The sequence below is a fragment of the Salvia miltiorrhiza genome, chromosome 2 (assembly GCF_028751815.1).
Source record: "Salvia miltiorrhiza cultivar Shanhuang (shh) chromosome 2, IMPLAD_Smil_shh, whole genome shotgun sequence".
Lineage (NCBI taxonomy): Eukaryota > Viridiplantae > Streptophyta > Magnoliopsida > Lamiales > Lamiaceae > Salvia > Salvia miltiorrhiza.
The window spans coordinates 4,578,018-4,604,638 of NC_080388.1; the positions used below are offsets into that span (position 1 = coordinate 4,578,018).

General features: G+C 39.8%; 3 protein-coding genes across 4 annotated transcripts; 2 read left to right on the forward strand and 1 right to left on the reverse strand.

The window, feature by feature from the left end:
• The first annotated feature begins 14,120 nt into the window (after positions 1-14,120).
• On the forward strand, positions 14,121-15,186 carry LOC131012755 (fasciclin-like arabinogalactan protein 7). The gene is given in 3 exon segments (XM_057940760.1): positions 14,121-14,186; positions 14,188-14,772; positions 14,774-15,186. Coding segments are annotated over 3 exon segments (789 nt in total). The 3' UTR covers positions 14,912-15,186.
• Positions 15,187-16,610: 1,424 nt separating this feature from the next.
• LOC131012720 (fimbrin-5) lies at positions 16,611-23,134 on the forward strand. Its single transcript, XM_057940714.1, has 15 exons — positions 16,611-16,873; positions 17,137-17,278; positions 17,346-17,516; positions 17,628-17,866; positions 17,981-18,152; positions 18,251-18,289; positions 18,374-18,442; positions 18,531-18,647; positions 19,488-19,699; positions 20,050-20,205; positions 20,279-20,478; positions 21,469-21,626; positions 21,704-21,800; positions 22,184-22,275; positions 22,558-23,134. The coding sequence occupies exons 2-15, from the start codon at positions 17,192-17,194 to the stop codon at positions 22,807-22,809; spliced, it is 2,061 nt and encodes a 686-aa protein (XP_057796697.1). The 5' UTR covers positions 16,611-16,873; positions 17,137-17,191; the 3' UTR covers positions 22,810-23,134.
• LOC131012734 (BTB/POZ domain-containing protein At5g48130) lies at positions 23,063-25,086 on the reverse strand. Of its 2 annotated transcripts, none has more exons than XM_057940730.1 (3): positions 24,938-25,086; positions 24,792-24,861; positions 23,063-24,565 (listed from the first exon to the last, which is right to left on the reverse strand). In XM_057940730.1, exons 1-3 carry the CDS (start codon positions 24,976-24,978, stop codon positions 23,189-23,191), a joined length of 1,488 nt encoding a protein of 495 aa, XP_057796713.1. In that variant the 5' UTR covers positions 24,979-25,086; the 3' UTR covers positions 23,063-23,188. The 2 variants fall into 2 exon arrangements, with proteins under 2 accessions (XP_057796713.1, XP_057796714.1); XM_057940731.1 differs by having other exon boundaries at positions 24,949-25,034.
• Between the last annotated feature and the right edge of the window lie 1,535 nt (positions 25,087-26,621).

Here is a 26,621-nt window from a genome sequence, read left to right on the forward strand (position 1 = left end):
AATTCAAAGTTTCCCCAAATTAAAACTGACGTGGCAGTCGGAATGCCAACGTGGCATCGGAATTGCCAAATCACACCCGCACACACTGTTCACTCTCTCTAGGGGTGTGCAGCGGGTCGGACCCAGACCGACCCGGACCGACCCGCCGGGATTGTAGACCCGAAATTTTTAGAAAAACGAACCGACCCGGACCGAAATTTTCGAGCGGGCCGACCCGGGACTGGACCGAACCCGAGCAACGGGTCCGGTTCGGTCCAGATCAGACCCGCTAAAAAACCTAATTTTTTCCCCCTATTTTTCACCTATTTTGATTCCCTTTCACAAATCACAAGGCCACAACAAAATTAAGCAATGATAGTCCTCTTTCACAGTGCAAAGGAACATGTTTCTCTCTTTGCATGCTCGAGAAACCTCAATATTCTTGTCACACATTTTATCAAACACCTCCCGCGCACTATCAGTTTTTCCCACACTCTCCATCACAGGTCGGCGTCTGGGCAGGGGAACACCGCGTCTGCGCGTCAGGCGCAGGCTCGCAGCGGTGCTGGGCGTCAGGGCGTGGTCGGACTGGTAGGCGGGGCGGCGGGTTTGAGTGAAGTAAATGGGTGTGCGGCGAGGCGTCTGGACTCTGGGCGCGCAGGGAGGAGACCGGGAGTCTGGTGCAGGCTCGCAGCGCAGCGGTGCTGGGCGTCAGGGCGTGGTCGGTCCGGTAGGCGAGGCGGCGGGTTTGAGTGGAGTGGATGGGTGTGCGGCGGGGGGGGGGGGGTTTGGTTAGATTGAGGAGTGGATGGGTGTGCGGCGCAGACAGCAGACTTCAGTTAGTATATTCTTAGGGTTATATTATTATTATAAATATTAATTATTAAATATAAATATTAAATATTAAATTTTAAATAGCACGGGTCGGTTCCGGGTTCACCGGGTTTCGACCGGGTTCGACCCGGACCGACCCGAAAAACTTTCGGTCCTCAAAATAAGACCCAACCCGGACCAAACACCTATAGTGGGCCGGTTCGGTCCGGACCGAACCCGTCGGTCCAGGCGGGTTCGGCGGGTCCGGGTTGGGTTTGCACACCCCTAACTCTCTCTATCTCTCACGTCGTATCGCCGAATTCCAGGAATTGAGACTGAGGATGGCGATTTCTCGTCGGTCTTCCAGATGCGGGAGCTCGCCGAATCTCTTCGCGACTCACCGAAGAAGGAGTCGACGCAGCGGCGGCGGCTGGAATCAAGGAGAACATGAAGGATCGGGGCTCGAGTACTTTGCGGACTTCAAGTTGCAGCGGCGGGATTTCGTAGGGAGAGGGGTGGCCGGCGTCCGATAAGGAGCGTCGTTCTCGGCTGGGCCTGACCTCACCGGAGGAGGAATGACGGCGGCGAGATTGGAGAAGAGAGAAAGGACTGGCTTGCGATCTCTGATTTGGAAAAATCAGGGCTCGATTCTTCGTCTTTGTGTACGGGAAAGAGAGAGGAGGGGGCAGCGCTGTGCTTGGCGGCATAGGACCAGTCGCCGGAGGAAGGGCGTTGGTCTAGTCGGCGATGGAGACGGTCGAAAAACGGTGGTGGCGCCGGGGTGGAGAAGGAGGAGGGTTTGCGCAGGGGGTGGGGGAAGGGGAGGGGGTGACGTGGCTAGATTAGGGGATATAATTAATAATTTTATTCTTAATTAAATATAAACTAATTTTAATTAATAATGAAACGACGTCGTTTTGTTTAAGTACTTGCCACGTCAGTTTCGATTTCGCCGGAGTCCTTCGTCGTGGGAAAAATCAGACAAATTAAAAATTGGTGTATTTAGCCGCCAAAATTAGGGGTCATGATATATACCAGAAAATAAAACTTTCTGATGTATTTAGCGGCTATTAACCCTTAAATTTAAATGAAAAATATAAAAATCAAAACTAAAACTATCAAGTCATCCACTGTGGCCTCCTAACTCAATATGGTCTCCCTTCTACCAGGTCAGCTATCAAGTCACCCCAACTGTGGATGTTCTAATAATTTATATTTTTCAAGCTGAATCACTTGACGAACAGACGAACTAACGAGCCGAATACTACCAAGCTCAAGTTTGGTAGGTTTATTTATCGAGCTTCTCTAAACGAACTTGAACGAGCTTTTTTCAAGCCGAGCACCGAGTAGTTCACGAGCAGCTTGATTTGTTTATAACCCTAATTTTAACTGATATAACTAAGAGCATCTCCACTGCGGCTCTAGCGGTGGACTCCAGCCCGGTCGCTAGAGCTGCCCCTGCGTTGGTGCACCCCATTGGTTTGAATTGAACTCTAAAATTGAAATTGGGCTTGATGTAAGGCGTGCACTAAAAAAAATAAAATCTTAATCGATCGAGCTATAATTAATTTATCATAATTTTTATTTAGTTATTGTAATTTTATTGTTTAATTATTGTATTTTAATTAATGTAATATGACAATTTTAGTTTTAATGAAATATTAAATTAAATAATAATAATAAAAAATAACGCCTCAATTAAAACTTTTAGTTCTAAGACGGAGACCTACACCTTACTCCTTAGAGCCTCGAAGGGGCTTTTAGGTTTGGTAGGTATTAATGTTAATTTCCAGCATCGTCCAAATGAGGACGAGGAAAGCAAGAAGGCAGACAAAATCATACACGCTCTTCTAGTTTCTCTGTTTGGTTATGTGAAATACGAGGATGAGGGCAGGCTGTTGATCACAGCCCTGCTCGACAAAAAAAGTGGTGAAGTAGAATGAAGGCCTTAAAGACTGCTTACCGCAGAATCATAAGTGCCGTGAAGCCGATACCGCCTCACGGATTTTAGGATCTCAATCTCTCTGCCCCTTATGAGAAAGTGTGGTTGGGGAAGAAGCTTTAGAGCATCACTAACACATTACTCGAGTGCCTACTCGAGTAGAGTATTGCACTCGAGTAGGGCGTTGCAGGTGAGTGCTACTCGAGTCTTCGAATATGTACGAGTAATTTCCTTTTTTTTTCTTTTTTTTTTTAATTCTCTTCTCCTCTTTAAAAATTTCTCTCTCCTCTTTAAAAACTAAAAAAATCAAGTAGGTTATCAAGTAAACTCAATGCAGCACTACTTACTCAATAACACAACCACTATCAACTAGGCTATCAAGTAAGCCCATTGCTGATGCTCTTAAGTCTTGGACATTTCTTGCTAAAAGTTGTAATCTCGTGTTTATTTATGTTACTTGATACACTAAAATACCTCTCTTTTTTGCATGTTTAATTTTGCTTAGTCTTGGACATTTTCCGTGTAATTTTCTTTAAGGGCACTAACAATAACCAGGCTAATAAGCAAAAAGTGTTAAGTGTATCATCTCAATGATCTCATAGTGCTAATATAGTCTTGGCTAAGAGCGTGGTTTTGATGAATAGATTCAATTTGTATTGTATCAATTTTGATGATCACTACAAAAAAACGCGTTTTTACCGGCGAAAACTACCGGCGGCTATTTTGTCGTCGGTAGCTAACGGCGGCACGGCGGCGGCAGTCCAGGCGACCCGAACTTTCGAATTTACCGGCCATCTACCGACGGCAAATTCCCCGCCGTTAGCTAGCGGCGGCGACGCCGCCGTTAATATTAAAATACGCATTAAATAATTTATTTTATAGAACTAACGGCGGCAAAGTTGCCGCCGCTAGCTAGCGGCGGCATTTGCCGTCGGTAACCGTTTAAATATAGGGCAGCGGGTTCCTTCTTTTTTCAGTTTCTGCGCCGCACACACACACGAAAATCCACCCCCCCTCCCCTGCCTGCTGCTGCTTCGCCGCCGCCGCCGCCCTAGCAGGTATCTCTCTCTCTCTCTCTCTCTAGATCTATATATATATATATATATATATATATATCTCATTAATTTTAATTATATATATATAATTATATAATTTTCACTTATATTATTTATTGTAGTTCGACGACCTCGTTTCACCGCCTTCTTCACGACACCCACCGGAAACCACCACCGTACGCTCTCTTATTTATTTATTTATTTAATTATGAATTTATTTATGTATTTAATTATATATTAATTAAATAGATTTATTTGTTATATATAGTTAATTAATTTATAATTAATTTTGTTTATAACTAAATTATATGAAGCATGATTAATTTTAAATTATATTAATCTATGTAATATATGTTGTTAGTTTAATTTTAAATTATGAAGTATGATTAATTTTAAATTATGATGCATGATTAATTTTAAATTATATTAATTTTAATCAATTAGTTTAAGAATTGTTTGTTAGAATAATTTATATATGTTGGATAATTTTGTTAAATTAAATGTTATGTGCTATGTGTTTATGAAATGTTATATTATTATATATATATATATTGTGGGATAGATTTAATCAATTTCTTAAGGATCTTCTCCCTTTGGGATACAAATTGATTATTTCTTAAGGATCTTCTCCATACAAATGATTGTTTTTAATTTAATTATTGTATTATTGCTTCGACATTGGGGGGCCGGGTAGACCTAGTATAGGCTTAGTAAATTAGGACCACTATGGTCACTATAGTTGCTGGTAGAGTCGAGCACTTGGTAGTTAGGATAGTGGGGTTATGCTGTCAAAATTTTGTTAGATTTCAAGTAATTTATTATATGTTATTTGTTTTTTTCAATTAGAATTTGCAAGAATGAGTGATAATCGTACGTGGATGTACGCGAGATACAATGATCGTACCGCATTTGAAACGGGGCTTGAGTTTTTCCTTGAGTGGGCGTTCAATCAAACGGCGTACACAGATGGACAAGGTAACATTAGGTGCCCGTGTAAGAAGTGCAAGAATCAAGCGTATTTAGATGTACCTACGGTCAGAAAACATGTTAGTAGGCGTGGATTTGTCCTGAATTACAAAGTTTGGGTTTGTCACGGGGAAGCACCGCTGTCTATGCCGAGAGAACATGCTATAATGAATGAGGATGATGGATTATACAATAACTACGAAAGGATGGTGCATGACCATGCTGGACCTAGTAATTATCAAGATCCTCCAAATCTGGAGCAGCCGCCCAATAATGACGCTCAACAGATTTATAACATGTTGGATGCAGCGGATACTCCATTGTACACAGGATGTGACACGTACACACAATTAAGTTGGATGACTCAATTCATGAGCATAAAGACTGAAAGCCACATGTCAGAGAGGACTTACAATCAGATGTCTTCGATGATGAAAGCTGCTTTACCAGAGGGTAACAACTGTCCAGAAGACTTCTATAGTACGAAAAGAAATCTACGTGGTTTGGGTTTGCCAGTAGAGAAGATCGATTGCTGTGTTAATAACTGCATGTTGTATTGGGGGGAAACTAGTGAGCTACATAGTTGTATGTTCTGTGACCAATCACGATATAAGGACAGCTTGCGTGCATCTGGGAGTCGCAGAAAGAAACAAGTGCCCGCCAAACAGATGCACTATTTTCCCTTGACGCCCCGATTGCAGAGATTGTTTGCATCTCCTGCAACTGCTGAACATATGCGGTGGCATGCGACCTCTACAGACGATGGGATAATGCGCCACCCGGCCGACTCTCCGGCATGGAAACATTTGAATTCAGTCTTTCCTGGATTCGCCGAGGAGATCAGAAATGTGAGATTGGGCCTCTCTACAGATGGTTTTGCCCCATTTGCACAATCAGGGCGTCAATATTCTTCTTGGCCAGTTATTGTCACGCCGTATAACCTGCCTCCGTGGTTGTGCATGAAAGAACAATTCATGTTCCTCACAGTCCTCGTGCCTGGCCCATCAAACCCAAAGATGAAGTTGGACGTATTCTTACAGCCATTGATACACGAGTTAAAATCTCTGTGGGAGGTTGGTGTGAACACTTACGACATATCGTTGAAGCAAAATTTCCAGATGCGAGCAGCTCTGATATGGACTATCAGTGATTTTCCAGCGTACGCTATGTTGTCTGGGTGGGGTACAGCTGGGAAATTGGCATGTCCACATTGCATGGAGAATACAGAAGCATTCACTTTGCCGATGAGTGGAAAACAATCGTGATTTGATAATCATCGGAAGTTCTTACCTCCTAACCATGTGTTTAGGAGAAACAAAACTTCATTCTTGAGGAATAAGACATGCAATGTTGGTCCACCAGAACAAAGATCAGGAATACAAATCTTGAATCAAATCGAGGGGTTAGGCTTCGTGAAGGTTACCGAAGACTTCGATGGCAGGAACGCTCAACTCGCCAAATATCAAGATGTAGGGTGGAAAAAGAAAAGCATATTTTGGGATCTACCCTATTGGAGACATCTTTTGATTCGACATAATCTAGATGTCATGCACATTGAGAAAAATGTGTTTGATAACGTGTTTAATACTGTCCTGAATGTGAAGGGGAAGACAAAAGATACAGAAAAATCTAGAGAAGAATTGAACACCTTCTGCAAGCGGAAAGAGTTGAAGAAAGTGGATGGAACTCGAGGGTATCCGAAAGCATGTTATACGCTTGACAGGGAAGAGAAGAAGATGGATCAAGAGTCTTAAGTTTCCCGATGGGTACGTGTCAAATATTAGTTGATGCGTTGACATGAACGCCCTGAAGATGCACAACATGAAAAGTCACGACTGTCACGTGTTCATGCAAATCCTTCTGCCTGTTGCATTTAAAGAACTTCTTCCTAAGAATGTTTGGGAGGCAATTACAGAGTTAAGTTTCTTCTTCAGAGAATTAACATCCCGCAACGTAGCCATATATGACATGAGAATACTGAGTGAGAAGATAGTTGTTACTCTTTGCAAACTTGAGCGTATCTTCCCTCCTAGTTTATTTGATTCAATGGAGCACCTACCAGTTCATTTGGCAGATGAGGCACGATTGGCTGGTCCAGTGCAATATCGGTGGATGTATCCTTTTGAAAGATATTTGAGGACATTAAAAAATCATATAAAAAACAAAGCCAAGGTTGAGGGGTCCATCGCCAATGCATACTTACTTGCAGAAATGTCAACCTTCTCTTCGTTTTACTTTGAAGATCAAATATCTACAAAGTGGACAACTTTGCCTCGCAATATTGAGATGCCCGTTGCTGAAAATGATGATCCTCTTTGTCTCGCCATATTCAAACCTATTGGACGTTCACTTGGCCGAGGGACGAAGAGATACATGGATGAGCGCGAATGGCTTGCTGCACACATGTATATTTTGAGCAATTGTGCAGAGGTTGCAGAGACATATAGCAAGTGAGTATTCTCGTTCAATTTACGTATAAGAAGTGTTCATCATATATAGGTGTTAACATATTTATTTGATTCTTTGTATCCAAGGATCTTCGAGGAGGAAAAACGATATGCAAATCCTTACATGACTGATGCAGAGTTTGAAGTCGCGTTTCACAACGAGTTTATTGTGTGGTTTAACCATTACGTAAGAGACGATAAATTTATGTTAAATATACATTTACTTACTCTAAAATTGGCTAGCAAACTTAAACGATATTTGTGTGAAACAGGTTTGTCGTCCTTGTAACGACGAGTTGAACCCTTATATTAGGTCGCTTGCAGCTGGACCATTAAAGGAGATTGAAACATACTCTGGCTATTTCGTGAATGGCTACAGGTTTCACACAACTGATCATGATAGAGAGAGTGTGACTGTGAACAGTGGCGTTTGCATAAAAGGCTCGGTCTATGGTAGTGATAGAGATGTGCTAGACTTTTATGGGCGTCTGCAAGAGGTTTGCGTGCTGGAGTATCCGGGGTATCCAATTAAGCAGACAGTCTTGTTCAACTGTGAATGGTTTGACTTGTCGGCTCAGGGAACTTCTATTGATACAGACTTCAAGTTAGTTTCACTAAACCACACACGAAGATATAAGAAGTATGATCCCTTTGTTTTGGCGAGTCAAGTAGTTCAAGTGTTTTACTGTCCCTATCCCAGTACGAACCAATCAAAGAAAAATTGGTGGTCAGCATGCAAAGTCAACGCAAGATCAAAGGTTGAAGTGTCTACTGCAACATCTACATCAACATTAGATCAACCATTTCAAGAAGAAGTGGTTACTATTATGCCTACTCACACAAGTGTAGGCATTGAACAACCACTTCTCCTTCATCCCCTCGGTGGAGTCGTTGAGATTGAAGATGACGATGAAGCAGAAGACGATGATTCCCCATTGACATCTAACGATAGTGATGATGATAGTAGTGATGCTTATGAATAAATGTAAATGCACATTTTGGTTGAATTTGATTGCAAATTTCTTATGTTTGTTAGTTACTGTTAATGTTATGTTTCGCTATATATTTGTTAATTTAATTGTATGCAACAGGCATCATGTCTACCTCTCGAGGTTTCTTGGGATTTGGGAGGCGATCTGGCGTTAATGCGCCAGAAGCTACAGCAGATACATCTGATGGGTCTGGGACGCATATTTCTGGGACTCCCGAGACTCCCCAGGCTTCTAGTAGTTCACGGGCTAGAAGGCCTAGGGGCCCTACAGCTGCCGATATCAGAGAGAGAGAGGTTAAGGCACCTGATGGGAGGACGGTATTGCAGAGGCATCCTACGACTGGGTAAGTATTTTAGTTAAAATTACTGTTTCTCGTACACCATGATTAAGTGACAAAATTACTTGTACACAGTGTTTTGTTGGAGCCCACTGGCCTGTCCAAAGCTTGCACGCGCACATTTAAGATGTTTGAAAACCCAGGCGGGTACACATGGAAGTTGACGCCCCCGACGATGAAGGATAAATATTTTGATGAATTACAGGTACAATTAAATTTATAATACATATAAATATATCATATTAAATTGTTAAAATGTTTGATATTAAATTAATTCTCTTTCTTTCAACAGAAAGAGTTTATGTGGCAGCCCGATGATGCGCGTGACGTGAGGAAAATGTGGGAGACAAAAGCCCGCAAAAGGTACTCCGACATGATGAGCGACTACAAGACAGATCTCAAGCAGTGTATCCGCCAAGGGAGAGAGATGTCTAGGCCCGTCTGGATGACTCCCGATTTTTGGACTGGACTCCGGGATTACTGGCATCAGCCCGAGGTTGAGGCTGTTTCAAATCGAGCACGTGCCAACCGGATGTCCGAGCCCGATGGGGAGGGTACAGGGATCAGTAGGCATGTGGGCGGGTCCCAGTCGACTCGTATCCTGCAGCAATATATGGTATGTAATTAACAAATAATTAAGTATATAAATTAAATTAATATATTGACTAATATAACTTATTTATCTTATATAAATGCATCTACAGAGCTTGGATCCTGGTACTCCCCAGGATGCACCGAACTGTGCCACCTTCCTCCGCCTCCACACGTACGCCGACGGAAGTTATACGTCGGAGAGAGATGCTAGAATTGACGTAAGTGTTTAAGTTTATTCAAATATTTAGTGAATGTATTTATTTTCTAACAATTATGCATTGTTATGTATGTATTAGGCCGAGGTTCATCGACTGGCCGCTGCCACAGGACGACAGGAGCGGCTAGACGAGGTGTATTTGGAGGTGGTGCAAATTGATAGGTCACGGATCTACGGCGTCGGGAGTGCCGGGCAGAGTCAGGCTAGTAGGGGGTCTATCCGCAGCACGGGCAGTTCTGCGGTGTCTCAGCAGCTTTATGAGATACGGATCTCCACGCTGGAGGAGCGATTGGCGGCAGAGCAAGCACAACGCCAACAGATGGAGGAGCGCATGGCGGCAGAGCAAGCAGAACGCCAACAGATGCTGGACCGCATGGCTCAATTGGAGGCGTTTATGAGGATGTATAATGCTCAGCCACCTACAGGGCCTGATGCCGATGATGATGATGATGATGCTTAGAATTATTAAAACTATATATTTATGTTTTCAAACAAAATTACATTTGCACTTTCTTTTCAAATTTATGTTTTATTGAACTATATATTTCAAGTGCTTTAATTATTAAAACTATATATGTTTTATATATTTATGGCAATGATGATGATGATTGCATTTAACATAAACAAATAAATTCAAATCACATTATAATAACCAAATTAAAACACTTTTGGTGTATTAATGTTAAAAAAAATAATTAATTGATTATTAAATATTAATTAAATATTTTACCGACGATAAAAATAAGGACCGAAACGAACTCGCTCACTAATTAACAACATATTTCAGGTATTATCTCCACATATTCAAAGGTTATAATTATATGAGTGAGTATATAGCATTTAAATGAATTAATAGATGTAGATATATCAATAATACGAGTGTTCTGTACTGGTGATCACTCGAAAAGAATTTCAAAGTTAAGCGTGCTTGACACAGAGCACAAGCAAGATGGGTGACCCACTGGGAAGTCGGGTCGCCGACTGGGAAGTTCGTCTAAAGTATGCAATACCGTATAAATACGAAAATAAATTGTGGATATACAATATATTATAAAATAAATAAATAAATAAAATAAAATAAAATAAAATAAAAAAATAAAATTAAAAACATTACCGTGGGCAAAACGCCGTCGGTAGTTACCGACGGCAATTTGCCCTCGGTAAATACCCGGCCATCCTCCGGCATGACCACCGGACGGCGGTAGCTTGTTACCGACGGCGTTTCACCGCCGCTAACTACCGGCGGCGAAACGCCGTCGCTAGTTTTCCGGCAAGGTCAGCCGGACTCCGGTGGCTCTCTACCGACGGCAAAATAGCCCTCGGTAACTAGCGGCGGTGTCTGCCGCCGCTAATTCTCCGGCTAGGCTCCGCCGTTTAACGGCGACAATTCCGGCGGCATCGCCGCCGTTAACTGCTGACGGCGGATGTTCGCCGCCGTTATTGTCGTTGCCGACGAAGCATTTAGCGGCGGGAGCTTGCCGCCGTTATCGCCGCCGGTAACACTATTTACCGGCGGCCGTCTTTTGTTACCGACGGCATTTAGCCGTCGGTAATCAACGCTTTTTTTGTAGTGGATTTTGATTAATAGAGCTTGGAGTAATAATCTTTAAATTCGTGCAATTATTCATAATTTTCAAAGTTTAATTGTATGCATAATTGAAAGTGTTAATACTCCTAGCTAACACATTCGAAGCTTGTGTATCGATCATTATTTTTAATACACTGCATAAGTAAAACTCGTTTTGATGGAGTGATATTCTGTTAAAAAATTACAATAATGTTTAAATCTTAAAACTCGTTTTGATGGATTGGAATTTTGTTGGAAAATTACAAAAATATTTAAACCTTGTGTGTTTATTCACAATTTTCAAAGTGTGGTGCAAAACCAAAATACATACAGGTGCCAATAACTCAAATAATTACTGTAGTATTTAATTTTCGTCGCCATTAAAGACAAAGAAATGAATAAGCAGAAACTAAAGCGGAGAATCCGTTAGAACTTGTAAGTGTTTATCGTAAAAATGCTTATATTGCTTGTGTTATTTATTTTTTATATTGAATTACACAGATCTGCATGAGTTTCTTGTGGCTGCCTATGCAGATTGCAGAGTACGACATCATGATATGGTCATTATAATTTTCGTCGCCATCTATCTGCTAGTTTTTTCCAGGGCATGCAGTGTATAAACAATATGGAGATCTACCAAATAATTTAAAAGCTCTAATGCATACAAGTTGTTACTTCTCTATTCAATTTTTTTAAGTTTGGATTCATACTTTTTATGCTAATACTTTATTTCAGTAACCCACTCTTAAAATTCTTGTCAAATGAGTTTGGAAGCATCCTTTTGTTTTTTGGTTTCCAGCATGCTTCCACAGTTTGTTTTGCTCTCAAAATCATGCCACCTTCCAATTGTAACTTCACTTCATTACCTTCAAAAGTTTAGGCTCTGCATGCATGTCTGGTATTTATGAATGTCCCTTTCCATTACAAGGACTAACTAGGTTTCACAACATTGGAGAGTAAATAAAATCACTATCATGCTACTGGAATACGCCAAATACCATAACATCATAACACGTCTGACCCAAGACTAAGAGCATCCGCAATGGGGGTTCCTTGATAGCCTACTTGATAGTGTTTGTGTTATTGAGTAGGTAGTGCTGCATTGGGGTTCCTTGATAGCCTACTTGATAATATTAGTTTTGATTTTATGTTTTTCATTTAAATTTTATTGCATAATTTAAATAGCATATTTTTGTAATAGTTAAATACTGGATTAAACATAAAATTTAAATAAAATTCGAATTTTCCAATTTTTCCTTTTTTTTTAATTGGGCGCGCGCATTGCACACGCCATCCATTCCCCCCTATCGAGCATACCCGATAACTCGGGTACTCCTCGAGGAGCTCCCCCCCGCATCGCCCTCCTCGACCGCCTCCCTCTCCTCGAGTACCCACTCGAGTACCCGCGTTGCGGGTGCTCTAACTCCAGTTAAAATTATCTTAACCGATGGATGTCTCCATGTTAGAGCGCGTGATTAATTTGTTTCAACAACGGACCAAAAAGGAAGTAGTAAATCTCAGCAAATTCAATTTCATATTGTAAAACTTAAAAGAAAAACAATAAACTAACATAGCTCCGAGTCTCAGACAATCCTCCACCCCCGTTGTGACTGTGAGGCATATCGATAAATGTCGAGAATTAATGCATTTTCTAATAATGTTCAATTGCTCGACTTCCAATGGTTGGGTACGTCGAGTATTGGTATATTTAATACTAATACTCGACTCGCAGACGTCGATCATTAATGGATTTATCATAAATACATTAATGTTCGATATACTCAACTCGCAGTTGTCGAGCATTAGTGCATTTACCACTACTTCTCGACATACTTGATTTGCATTGGTCAAGTATGTGAAGTAAAATTTGCGATGTCAACAAAGTTTGCAATTTTAATAAGGGCAATTTTATCCTTTTAAGTTCAAAATGAATAGTTTTTATAATTTTATTTTATAATGGGTATTTTTTATTTTTTGTTTTTTAAAATAGATAAAATTAAGCAAGCATTATTCCAAAAAGAATTCCTAAATAGTATAACCGACACAAATTACATTATTGAAAATGGATTAGTGGGGGACTAGAATTCTAGAACGTGGATCGATTGAAAATTTTAACTAGTAAAAACGAGAGAGGGTTTGATTAGCGTGCAAGTTTTGGGGGAGTCAAAATTAATACATACACATATATACATGGTTAAAAAATTAGTAAGTTGGGAGGTTGATGGGGAAAGCTCACCTTACATAGATCAAACAAACTGTTTCGTTGTGTTTTCTTGAAATTCGGTTTAAGAAATTAAAGATTTGTCCTTTTTGATTAAGAGAGAAAGTCTGATGCTAATATAAAATTAAAAAAAAGTTATTCAAAAATTACAACGTAGAGAAAGTAATAGTATTAACTATTTTTTTAACCAAAAAATTTAAATAAATTTATTTTTTTTTAATATTAAACCATATTTTGTTCGAACATATTTTATCTAAATAACATTATTATAAGAGAAAATTGTTCATGTTTTTTTTAGATAAAAGGAGTATTGAACTAGTAATAGTGGGAGTGGGTGGGGGTGAAATTCACCTTAGCCATGTCCAGCTCATTTTTATTAAAGTAGTATTTGTCTGCCTACTTTTCATTCATCAACAAATAGCAATAACCCTGCCACTGCCAGCATCATCATCATCATCTCCTCCTCTATATTATTGTGTTGTGTTGTGTTGTGTTGGATCGACACACTCAAGTAACTGCTCTGCCTCTCCTCTCCGCCGCATTGCTGCTGCTGCTGCTGCATTGTAAGGTCACTCTCTGTCTCTCATTGTAGCTCTTTCTCCTTCCAAACTTTTTGGTTGTATGATTTACCTTGTTGTTTCAACTGTATTTGTCGAGATCTGGTTTCTTAACCTAACCTAATCTAACCAATGATGTATCTGCTTGTTAATTAACTTGTCTTAGAAGTTATAGATCTGATAGCAGAGCAGCATTTCCGTTCTGAAATCACATTATTCACTCGCATATGCATGTGTTATCCTTTCTGCAAATTCATGGCCTTGTAAATCCAGATCTGGTAGTTCTCATGATGTGCTGAGCTCTCTCCTCGTAGCACTTTTCATTTTTGAAATTTAATTAAATCTCTCCATCAGATCTAATTATGTCAATGTCTGCCGCAGAAGAAGCAAATTCAAGTGGAGCGAGAGTGTGGAGATGTTGAGATTGCTAAGAATGAATGTGGTTATGGCTTGCGGCAGCCTGTTGCTGCTCTGTTTCGCTGCATCAGCAAACGCGCAGGAAGAGCAGCGCCGCGGCGGTGGCGACTCCGTCTCCGGCGCCGGCGCCGGCCACCGATTACGTGAATCTGGCTGATCTGCTGTCGGTGGCGGGGCCGTTCCACATCTTCCTGAAATACCTCGAGTCCACGAAGCTGATCGACACTTTCCAAGACCAAGCCAACAAGACCGAGGAAGGAATCACCTTATTCGTGCCCAAAGACGAGGCGTTCTCATCCATAAGGAAGCCAGCCTCTCTCTCCAATCTCACCAACGACCAGCTCAAATCCGTCCTCGCCTTCCACGCCATACCGCATTACTACTCTCTCTCTGATTTCAGGAACCTCAGCCTGCAGAACCCCATCCCCACCTTCGCCGGCGGCCCCAATTTCGGTCTCAACTTCACCGACAACGCCGGCACCATCCGCATCGACTCTGGATGGACTAGCACCAAAGTCATCAGCGCCGTGCACGCTGCCGATCCCGTTGCAATCTACGAGACCGATAAAGTCCTTCTCCCTGAAGCAATCTTCGGCACCGACATCCCGCCGTTGCCCCCGGCTCCGGCTCCGGCTCCTGCAGCGGAGCCACCTGCGGCCGACAGCCCTGCCGCAGGGAGCTGATAAAGGTTCTTCCTCCTCCTCCTCTTCATCCTCGAAATCTGCGGCTACATCTTCTCGTAGGAATATTGGTTTCGGCCATGTGGTGACGGCGATTGTGGGTGTGCTGCTCATGTTATGCTGCTGATAGCCTCCTCGTTTATTTCTTTGTTTGTCTTGTTGAGTATGAGTTTAATTTAATTACATTACATTCATGGATCACTGCATACCCATTTTTCCTTAATAACTTTTACGCCATTTTTTATAGCTATTCATTTTCCATCTACACCACCATTACAATACATGTATTATGTTATGTATATGATGAGGCCCCATGTATGTATGTATACCTACCTCCCCAACCTTGTTGCTGGAGAATGTATCAATTGCATTTCATTATATTCCAACATTTTTTTAAGATAACATGTGGAAAGCCTTTTCTTTTGTTTCCATTTTTAAGAAGTAAGACGAAGACCGCGATCAAACTCAATCGTTATTCTTTTTCGAAGGTCTCTCAAGTAATTTGAACTTAAATTTCAAATCCAAATACTCTTGTGCAATCGATTTTCAAGAATGACATTACCTCATTCGAAAAATGACATTTGAACATTTCCGAATGATATTACTTCAACATACAAATGACACTTCATTTGTATGTTAAAATAGTGTCATTCAAAAATTAGTTGCACGGAAGAGTGCCTCAATTTCAAATGGTTATTCATACATTAAAAATAGTAGTATATTCGTAAGTTTATATTAATTTATTTATTATTCTAATTTTATACGATTAATTTGAATAGTGAATATCAGACAAAGACTCGTTTATAAAGTTTCGCAAACGTTAATTTGAATAATGAATATCAGACAAAGACTCGTTGATTAATCATAATAATATGTTGATGTTGATATAGCTGTAAATGTAACGTAGCTCGCAAAAGTTGTAGATTTCATGTCTCTCTCTATCGATCTAGCAGTCAACAATAATCAATCTATTTGATTTCTCTACGTATAGCCTCATCCTCATGAGTCATGACATTCATATTGATAAACAACGACCAGTTGTTTATTTTCATTTTCAAATTTGTTCAAGAAAAATGTACTAGGGTTTCATATCACTATAATACTAATAAATCAATGCAGTTCGACGATCAATTGTCACTTGTATTACTCCCTTCTTCCTCACTTATTATTGGGTATTTATACTGATATTCATTTGTTACCAAAATAAGATGTTGAAAACTATAACTAGAAGTTCTTTTTTTAAATAACAGGGTTAATAGTGCTTTATGTCTCGAACTTTCATTTTCTCTTAAAAAATCTCGAACTTTTAGTTTTTTCCATAAAATATCTCGCCATCCCCAAACTTTCAGCGTTTTCCAATAATGGTGGTTCCTAATATGGTTTTCCAACAATGACGGTTCCCAAAATATTTATTTCAGCGAGATAATTCATCTTTTTATCACCAAATTTTGTATAGCAAAATATTTTATGAAAAAAACTGAAAGTTCAGGATTTTTTAAGAGAAAATGAAAGTTTGAGACATTTTGTGAAAAACGCTAAAAATTCGAGACATAAAGCAGTATTAACCCTAAATAATAACCCCAACTCTTTTTGAAAATATTCTAGTCGATGAAATTACAATTTCGACGTGTTTATGATTAAGCTATGTTGTCTACGTGTTATAACAACTTATACTCAACATCTTATAAATTCTAAAAACATCTTAGCAAGCTTAAAATTAAACAATTTATAAGGATAGTTTTATAGAGCATTTGCTATTCATTAATCTATTTTATTAGTAAATTTAAAAATTTAACGGCTGATTTTAAAAAGACAAAGAAAAGCTAAAAATAGAATTTGGAGGTAGTTGTTAGTTGTGTTGTGCTCCCTGAGTATTCGCAGGTCCGTAAGCCGAAACGGCAATTTCTCCATCATATCCTCTTTTTTCATTTTCATTTCCATTTCCACTTCCATTTCTATTGTCATTCTCAACTCTTGATCCCAATCACACGCACTGATACTACAAATAAATGAACAAGAGATGGCATGGGGTTGATCATTTTCTGTGTAAACGTTAGATATCATCACTGATTCCACTCATCATCACAAGGTAATCCAATCGGTCTCTATCTCTTTTGCACATCAATTGTTTGTTAGTATGCTTCAATGTATAAGGAATTACAGATAGTTGCTTGATTTCACATGCAATATGCAATTCGATCGAATTAGTTTCTTAATACCATGATTGCCTTAATTAGCTGCGTTTGGTATGATCAGAATCGATCACCTTCAGTGCCTTGTTTGTAGAACATGGATGGATATATATATATAGATCGATCGTTTCCAGCTAATCTTTCTTGTTTCCGTTTGGAGATCATCAGTTTCCTTATTCAGCTCTCCTGAGCTTAATTGTGAAGTAGAAGAGAATATGTCCAGTTTCGTGGGTGTAATCGTCTCTGATCCTTGGCTTCAGAGCCAATTCACTCAAGTCGAGCTGCGAGGCCTTAAATCTAAGGTACTATTTCATTCTTTTTGACAAAATGCACATTGTTTACTCAAAAATTAATATGTCTATGTTGCAGTTTCTCTCGGCAAGGAACCAATCTGGGAAGGTTACATTAGCAGATTTGCCGCCAGTATTGGCGAAATTGAAGGCGGTTACTGAATTGTTAACAGAGGATGAGGTCAGGGACATCTTAAGGGAGGAGTCTTCTGATTTGGACCAAGAAGTTGATTTTGAATCCTTCCTTAAGGTATGTATCTTAATTTGAGTTTCTTGCAGAATAGCCTTTCTTTTTCCTGATCTCATGATATATTAATAGAGACATGCACCTAAGGATCACCTATATTTCAAATATGTGTAGCATTATTTGAACCTGCAAGCTCGGGCCTCAGCTAAAGTGGGTGGTTCTAAAACTTCCTCGTCGTTTCTCAAAGCGACTACAACTACACTACGACACACAATTAGTGAATCCGAGAAGGCCTCCTATGTTGCCCACATCAACAGCTGTCTTGGAGACGATCCATTCTTGAAGGATTATCTCCCCTTAGATCCATCAAGCGATGCTATCTTCGAATTGGCAAAGGATGGCGTTCTTCTATGGTACTGGCTCCCCCCAGTTTCCCTTGTCATATGGAATATCTGTAAAATCATATATGTATGTGAACAAGAATAATTCTCTTGTTCTTTTCTCACCCATGTAATTATTTGGTGCAGTAAACTCATAAATGTAGCTGTAGCTGGTACTATAGATGAGCGAGCCATCAATACTAAGAAGGTTCTAAATCCATGGGAGAGGAACGAGAACCATACCCTTTGCCTCAATTCTGCAAAGGCAATTGGGTGCACTGTGGTCAACATTGGCACTCAAGACCTAGTTGAAGCTAGAGTAAGCTAGTCGTTTGTGGTTTTATCTTTCAATTTCAATACATAGTAGATATCATCAGCAATGGATCAATTGTGATAACTTCCTTATTTATTTGACAGCCTCATCTAGTTGTTGGGTTGATGTCCCAAATAATCAAGGTAAATCAAACTCTGCAGGTCCGTAGCATAGCATAAGTTGAAAATATAGCTAACTTCTGCTTTATCTTGTTTCTCAAACATCAGATACAATTGTTATCTGATCTTGATTTAAAGAAGACTCCTCAACTTGTTGAGCTGGTGGAGGATACCAAGGTGTCAAACTCTCAAAGTTGTTTTCATGTTATAGCTTGTTCTCATGGCTAATAGCATCTAATGTGTACTTTTAATTGATCCGACACAGGATGTAGAGGAGCTTATGGGATTACCTCCGGAGAAAGTTCTTCTGAAATGGATGAACTTTCATCTGAAGAGAGCAGGATTCGAGAAGCAGGTTACAAATTTTTCCTCAGATTTGAAGGTAAGAAGAGTACACTTTTAAAGGGTCAGTGGCTTGAAATGTTCAATCAGGGGCCTTTGCAGCTTTGATATTGTTAAATATGCGGCAACTTAGCACTGGACCGTCAGTACCATAGTTTTCTGAAAATGTAATAAAAATTTATGTTCATATGTATGCATGTACCTCCAGTAGAACAGGCAGGACTGTCCTTGCCCATTGTTGATACTACTTTGGAGTCTTCCCATCCTGTTAGTCACTTGCAACAGAATTGCTATTGTTCATAAATATTCATATTCTTCATGAGACTGTCAAATACGGACCGTGCCACTATACCTTAGTTTGGGTACACATATAGTAATTTGAGTTTTTTTTTTGGATAGTTGTAGTGTACAGAAAAACAAGGGCAGCTGCACTTCCAAGCACTAGGACATCCATAAAATAAATAATATCATAGAAAAACATAAGAACGTACATAGAAACTACAAAATCTGCACAAGATATATAAGAAAGAAAATGTACTCTCTCTGGGGCTTTTGGATAATTGAAGTATGCTGAACCTACGTGTAACAATACATAAGGAAGATGATCTTCTAGATGTCCTAACTGAAGTCCATCGGAGATGGTAATGAAGTCCTAGCTGTTTTCTCAAAAAAAAAAAGACCTAGCTTGAAAGATAACTAGATTGAACTAATCATGTTCAAGTTGGAACTTGAATAGGAATTCAAAAACTGCAAAATGAAGTAAAACACTTACTTGAGAAAAAGACTAGGGGGCAGAAGCCTCTAAGAGCCTTATTAGAACTCACAAAAACTTTGTCAATTGTTTAGTCTGCATAGCTCAATAAACTCGTTCTAATTGCAGGATGGAGAAGCTTATGCTCACTTGCTCAATGCACTTGCCCCAGAACTTGGGACGAACACAACATTGGAAACAACAGATCCCACTGAAAGAGCAAAGCTGATCATTGAGCAAGCTGAAAAACTAGAGTGTAAAAGATATGTTACTCCAAAGGACATTGTTGAGGGATCACCAAATCTAAATCTTGCATTTGTTGCTCAAATATTTCAACACAGGTTAGACTACAAACCTAACCTTCCACTTCATTTCAATAGTAATGTTTTTCAATGTTAGAAGAAGAGAGCTAAGTTTCAAAATAATATATTTTTATGATGAAATGCCGGTTATAGTGGCTGTCCTTTATACATTTTCATACCGTGCTTATTTCAACGAGACAATGACACGAGGGGAGCCTAATCCCATTATATAGGATCGAAGATAATTTATCCATTCTGGTATAAACTGCTTATTTCTGATTTTATTTTAAAGAAAGATCATAAAGCATAGTGTTCGCAGTATGCTCCTTTTGTACAATGTCCAAGAGTCCAGTCATACAGTTGTAGTTATTATTGAATTACTGTTTCAGAAATGGACTATCGGTGGACCAGTCGAAGATATCTTTTGCTGACATGATGGAAGATGATGCTCAAACTTCACGGGAAGAGAGATGCTTCCGGCTGTGGATTAACAGCCTTGGGGTTGAAACCCACGTCAATAATTTATTTGACGATGTCAGGGCAGGGTGAGGGTTCCTTTTCTTTGTTTTGACATTTGGTTTTATGAGTTTATTTTACTTCGGTTTGTCCTGCATGCAGATGGGTTCTACTCGAAGTACTTGACAAAGCTGCTCCTGGGTCTGTAAACTGGAAACAGGCTTCAAAACCTCCTATTAAAATGCCTTTCAAGAAACTTGAGAATGCCAACCAAGTTGTGAGTATTGGGAAGGATTTGAACTTCTCCCTCGTGAATATAGCTGGAAATGACATTGTGCAGGGAAACAAGAAGCTCATATTAGGTAAGACTGCTCAACTTTATGTCATGGCTAAAAGTATATTATGATTCCACCTGTTTTCATTCAAAATATTAAACTTGGTTTCATCCATAGGTTTTAAGTGCTGTAAAATGCAGTTTTTATTTATTTTAAAATGATTATGGGTGGCTATCACTACAGCTTCACTTTTCATGCTGCATATGTTCATATCATACTGAATTCTTTTGACACCTGCATGATGTTTACTTGTCAATAATGTTATCCCCATATGTAACTGTCACACACTTCTGCTGAAAAAAATGGATTTATTTGGTGAAATCATGTGAATTTATAAAATACTGTATAGATTTTTATTGGAATGGCAGTGGTTGTTTCCAGTATTATTGGACAGTGTCAGGGATATTAATCCACATGTTAAACTACATGCTAAACACCAGAATTGGGCAACTAGTGGAAGATAATCAATCTTCTGAACTAATTATCTTTTCCATATTCAAATGTAAATAATGCAAGGGTGACAATTTATCGGGAGGAAAATAAATTTCTACATAAGCATCAATTTAAATGACTCACTGAAGGAATATTATCGAGTTGATATAATGAATGGATGGAAAAGATTTGGGCATGGTGATTCCTTGACCATAAGGTTGTGAAAAGCATCTAAGATGACACAGCGTCTTCTGAGGTAAGAGCTATATAAGTTGCGCTTAAATACGGGAGCTGCACCACCATCATTTTAGCAGCTCAAAACCATCAGCTATAAGCCTTCATTTACTATACTTATTTATCAAGATTGCATCCTCAGCGTGGCCCTTCCAGCTCTAACTTAGAATTCTCCTTAGTAAGCATGATGACGGAGGTGGGTAATTTTATAATAGATACTAACATTTGTGAATGGATAGCTGCAAAAACTCAGTAGAGGCACTGTGATGTCTCTCAGCTTTGATTTATTCTGGTGATTTGGTTTATTCGCCTTTAAACATCTCCATAACTTTATCTTTTTATCTTTTGCAGCTTATCTGTGGCAGTTAATGAGATTTAGTATGCTCCAACTGTTGAAAAACTTGAGGCTCCATTCCCAAGGAAAGGAAATTGGAGATGCTGACATACTGAACTGGGCAAACGAAAAAGTTAAGAGATCTGGTAGAAGTTCCCAAATGGAAAGCTTCAAGGTAATGTTGAAGACCTTGATCATGCATTTTGTTTATATATTTGATATTAAATATATGTCTTTGTCTGGCATTATCAGGATAAAAATCTCGCAACTGGGAGATTCTTTCTTGAACTTTTAAGTTCTGTGGAGCCAAGGGTGGTCAACTGGGCCCTAGTTACAAAGGGCACAACCGGTATGAGAGTCCTTATTGAACTATACAATCACTTCTTCTTCTCTACAGATGGAATGGCGTGATTTAGGAACTTCTGTTGCAGATAATGAGATCAATGAATCAAATATATATGCTTGGGATGGCTGAAATGTTAATTGATGTAATTAGGAAGGGAGTTTATTTTAGGAGCCAAATGAAGCAATAGCCCTAACTCCTAATTATATATGTGCAAAAAACATTTCGGGAACTTTATACATTCCTCCTGCCTTAACCATTCTCTGAAATCGTAATTAACTTGCGTCAATTTTCTCTCTACTTTTGTTTATTGTGTCTGATTGTGCCTCTCAACATGACCTGGTTTAATATTTTTTTGGAACTGAAATTGAATTTAATTGTAAATGCAGATGAAGATAAGAAATCAAATGCAACATATATAATCAGTGTTGCACGGAAGCTTGGATGCTCCATATTCTTATTGCCTGAGGATATAATTGAGGTACATTCACCAATTGCATTTAAAATATCCTGGTAGTTTCTGGGCTTTGTCATTGCGGAAATTTAGGATGTGCGCATTCCAGTATTAACTCAGTTTGCTTGGCCTATATTCTGATAGTAAACTAGTTATCTACTAGTTAGTTTACCATCTCACAAGTAACACTTGAAAAAGATATTATTTCTGGCCTTGATTTTGGTCCGATCTTTAAGCATAAATAAGCACACAACATATCCAATATTATGAAAAAGTCACATCCTTTTCTGTTGCAACTGATGGTGTCAGGTGAACCAGAAGATGATGCTGACCTTGACAGCGAGCATCATGTACTGGAGCCTGCAGAAGAAGACGGGAGGAGATACTGAGCCGCCGTCTCCCAGTCAGAGAAATGAGCCGCCGTCTCCTAGTCAGAGAAATGAGCCGCCGTCTCCTAGTCAGCGAACTGAGCCCCCGTCTCCTAGTCTGCGAACTGAGCCCCCGTCTCCTAGTCTGCGCAATAACCAACCACCACCATCTCCGAGAGGTGGTGATGTCTAGTTTGTGGACTGATGCTGCTGCTGCATCAAGTACTGACGTTCTCCAAGAAGTTCAACTGATCTAGCACATTTGAAATTTCTTTGGAGTGGAGAGTTGAGATTTAGGTTCTGGTAGGTAAATTCATGATAGAGTAAGCAAGAAGGAAGGAGACAGAGAGAAATACAGTTCCTTTAAGTTTAATTTCCAGTAGAAAGCAGCTGCATTGTTTGGATGCAGTTGAAGTGGGGAAACAGTTTTGTATGTCACATTCATGTTGTTATAATGCAAAGTTATGGCTGCCTTGAGCACTGATTTTCATATATATAAAAATATGTTTGGTTTTTCATTGTCATTATATAAAAGTAGATACATAAAGATTTTAGAGTGGCTTGGTAGATTACTAAGTAGAAGCAGGTGTGTTTCTCTTTGATCTTCCTCCGCCAAACAGGGTGAGCCGCCGGAGTATTCTATTTGCGTATTTTCTGTGCGAAGCAAAACTGAGACTTGGTATGCAGCTGGCTGGAACTGACTTGTGATGATTTATCCTTTGTTGCAGGTGGAGGGTCCTCTTGAGGGACATGAGCTCTTTCTCAAGATTCTCAATTCTGAAGCTGGTGGACTCGTAGTCGTAGTCGTGGTCGTTCGTGTGCAAGTGCTGCACGAAGAGAGCCTGCACCATGAGCCGCAGCGGCATCACCTCATTTCTGATGGCTTCAATGCAGACCGGCAGGGACAGTTTGTGGCAGTCGAGATATTTGCAGAGCGAGGCTTTCTCGTCCTGCGACAAGCTGGGGTGGGAGTGGAAGAAGACGTTGAGCGCCGCGTAGAGGTAATCGTGTGTGTGCCTGCTGGAATGGGGAATAACTGTTTGGATGAGAGCTATGAATGTGGTGCAGGGCAAGTGAGGATCAGCAGCTATCTGAGTTAGGTAGCAGTCCCATAACTGCGCAACGGCAGGAGAGCTGGTGTCCGAGTCCATGAATATCCTCTCCACCACTGACAACTCGATGCCAGCCAGATCCCTCGGCTGAGCCAGATGAAGCATCGATGCAATCTTCTTCTCCACGCTCTCGTTCCTCAGACCCCCGGAGGCGGCCAGCAACGACAAGTAGAACCCCACGGGGATCACTCTGCTGCCCCTCTCCGGCAGCAAGTCAGCAAGAGCTGATGATGATGATGAATATCTGTGGGCGTACAAGAGTATGATGGTGCTCACATACTTCTCCTTCATCCCCTGCCGCCTCAGAGATGCAATGACCCTCTTGAAGAAGGCGACGGGCAGGGCGACCACGTCCCGCATCCACACATCTCTGCTCATCACGTCTCCCACCACGGCATCGCTCCACGGCCAACACGCCTGCAGCTGCAGCTGCAGCGCCTGCCCCGGCCTCCTCTCGGGGTCGAGAATCTCCATGCACGCCATGAAGGCGAGAGTCTCGATGCAGCGGGTGACGAGGAGCACGTCTTCTGCCCAGGGGAGCAACGTCCCTCGGCAGCTCTGCAGCACCGTCACAGTCTCCTTCCAGCTCTGCAGGACCACCTGATTGAGATACATGTCCAGCCCTTGGCAGTGGATCGGCATCTCCAAAAACTCCGCCGCGCATCTCAGAGCCGCCACGTTGGCCGTTTCTACTAATGCGCCGTAGCCGTACATCAAGAGCGCCGCCATCTCGAAGGCCTCCGCTCCGCCCGGGAAATCCGGAGGCAGCTCCACTTCCTTTGTCTCCTCGTCTTTCAGCTTCTCCCTCAAATACCTGCTCTTGCGTCTCAGTGGGACCTGCCAAATGCTCCATCCGTCCCATAAAAACACGCATAGCTTTCTTTTTTCATTCGTCCCATAAAAACATGCATACTCCATTCATAATAATAATTCTTCCACTAAGCATCACAATCAATGTGGGCCAATTTTAAAAATCGTGTCGTCCTAATGCATGTTTTTATGGGACGGAGGGAGTATATAATTCTCAACCATATGTATATGATGAAAGAAACTAATTAAGTACCTTGTGCAGGTTGAAGCTTCTGTCGGCAATCCGAACACGAATGCCCACAGGAAACCCAGTTTCTTGGCTCCTGACAAATGAACACAATGTTTTGCAATAAGCTCAACAATGCATTTTCAACAAGCTAATTGGAGAAAGAGGCCAACCATGAAAGAACCTTGATCTTGAGCAAGGCAGCAACGTTCATGTCTCTCACTAATTAACATATACAAATGTCAGAGAATGTAAGTGATATCTAGCTATATCTTCCTTGTTTTATTTAATCATCATCTTGCATGGGGATAGAGGTTTGAACTAACTTTTTTTCTTAAAAGAGGTGCAGATTTAAAAAATAATTAGATTTGGCAGCCGAGATTTAAGGCTTAAAAGAGGGTTCTCGAACGTTAAAGAGGAGGCAATACAATACAAGTGCGGAACAAGTTATTGTTCCAATCCAAGGCGGCACGCCGCCTGCTTCACTTCTCCCAACTACAATTTATATTTCTTTATTTAACATGTATTTGCTTATCTATATTTTCTTTTTTGAGTTAACTTAATTTATCTTTTCTTTTATAATCACTTTACATTAAATTAAATATGAATTCACGCATTTTTACACCACAAAAACTTGGATACAATTGAGTGTACCGTATAACCAAATTAACCTGCATCCACACCCTAACCTGCATCCTTATTCGAACCCGTATCTTGACCTAAATTATGTAAATGACATTGCCTATAATTGTTATTATTCGGTTATATAAATGACACTGTAACATTTTCAAATGTTATAGTGTCATTTTTAATCTTATAGTGTCATTTAAAATATTATAGTGTCAATTACAGAAGGTGTCATTTATATTTCTGAATAGTTACAATTATACATAGTGTTATTTATACGCAGTGTCATTTGTATTACAGAACGGTGTCAATTACAGACAAGTGTCATTTGTATAATCGAATAGTGTCATTTACACGACTTGGGTTAGGATGCGGATTCAGATCAGGATGCGGATCAACCCGGTTGTACGGTACGCCCAATTTGTACCCAATACCTCCTCTTTTCACATTAAATTATACTCTCCTAAAGAATCGTTATGCCAAGTTGATATATTATAAATCTCTAAATAAATGATTAATATATATATATATAGGAGAATCATTTACTATTTATGTTTAGTAAATGTAAGCATCGAAGATGGACAGATAGTAGCGATAATGATGGTTGTGCATCTATCGATCTCTTTGGAGATATATTGCTTAAATCATATGATGTTCTAATAAGAGACATTGTTTCAAGCACTTACACATCCTACTTCAACAATATCCACGATAAATTTTATTTGAAAGAACGGGTAAAAGTTGCTCCTACCCACATATTATATGACATAAAAATTTTGATACACATATAATATTAATAAATAATTAAATTTTGAATATAAAAAATATTTTAAAATAATGTCTCACGTGCATCGCACGAGCGCAAAACTAGTTATCTATAAATGCGCAAAGTATACTTAATTTTTTTATTTTTAATCAATACTTTTTGTCAATTTGTAGAACTTTTAATTTTTTTTGTAATTCAACCTGAATTAGAAAATTATGATCGCACTTAATCTTACGTGAAAGCCAAAAGTTAACTGAAATTGTCACGTGTCCAAACACATATATTCTCGCAACAGATAAAGTAAGTATGTATGATGATACAAATATCACATAATATATTAAAACAGTAAAGAATAGTACGCCAAAAATGATTATCCAATTCGGTGATAAAACACCATCTAGGAGGTCTTGCCCAAGGAAAACGATCAATTATTTGAAGTTAAGATACAGATGGACTTACAATAA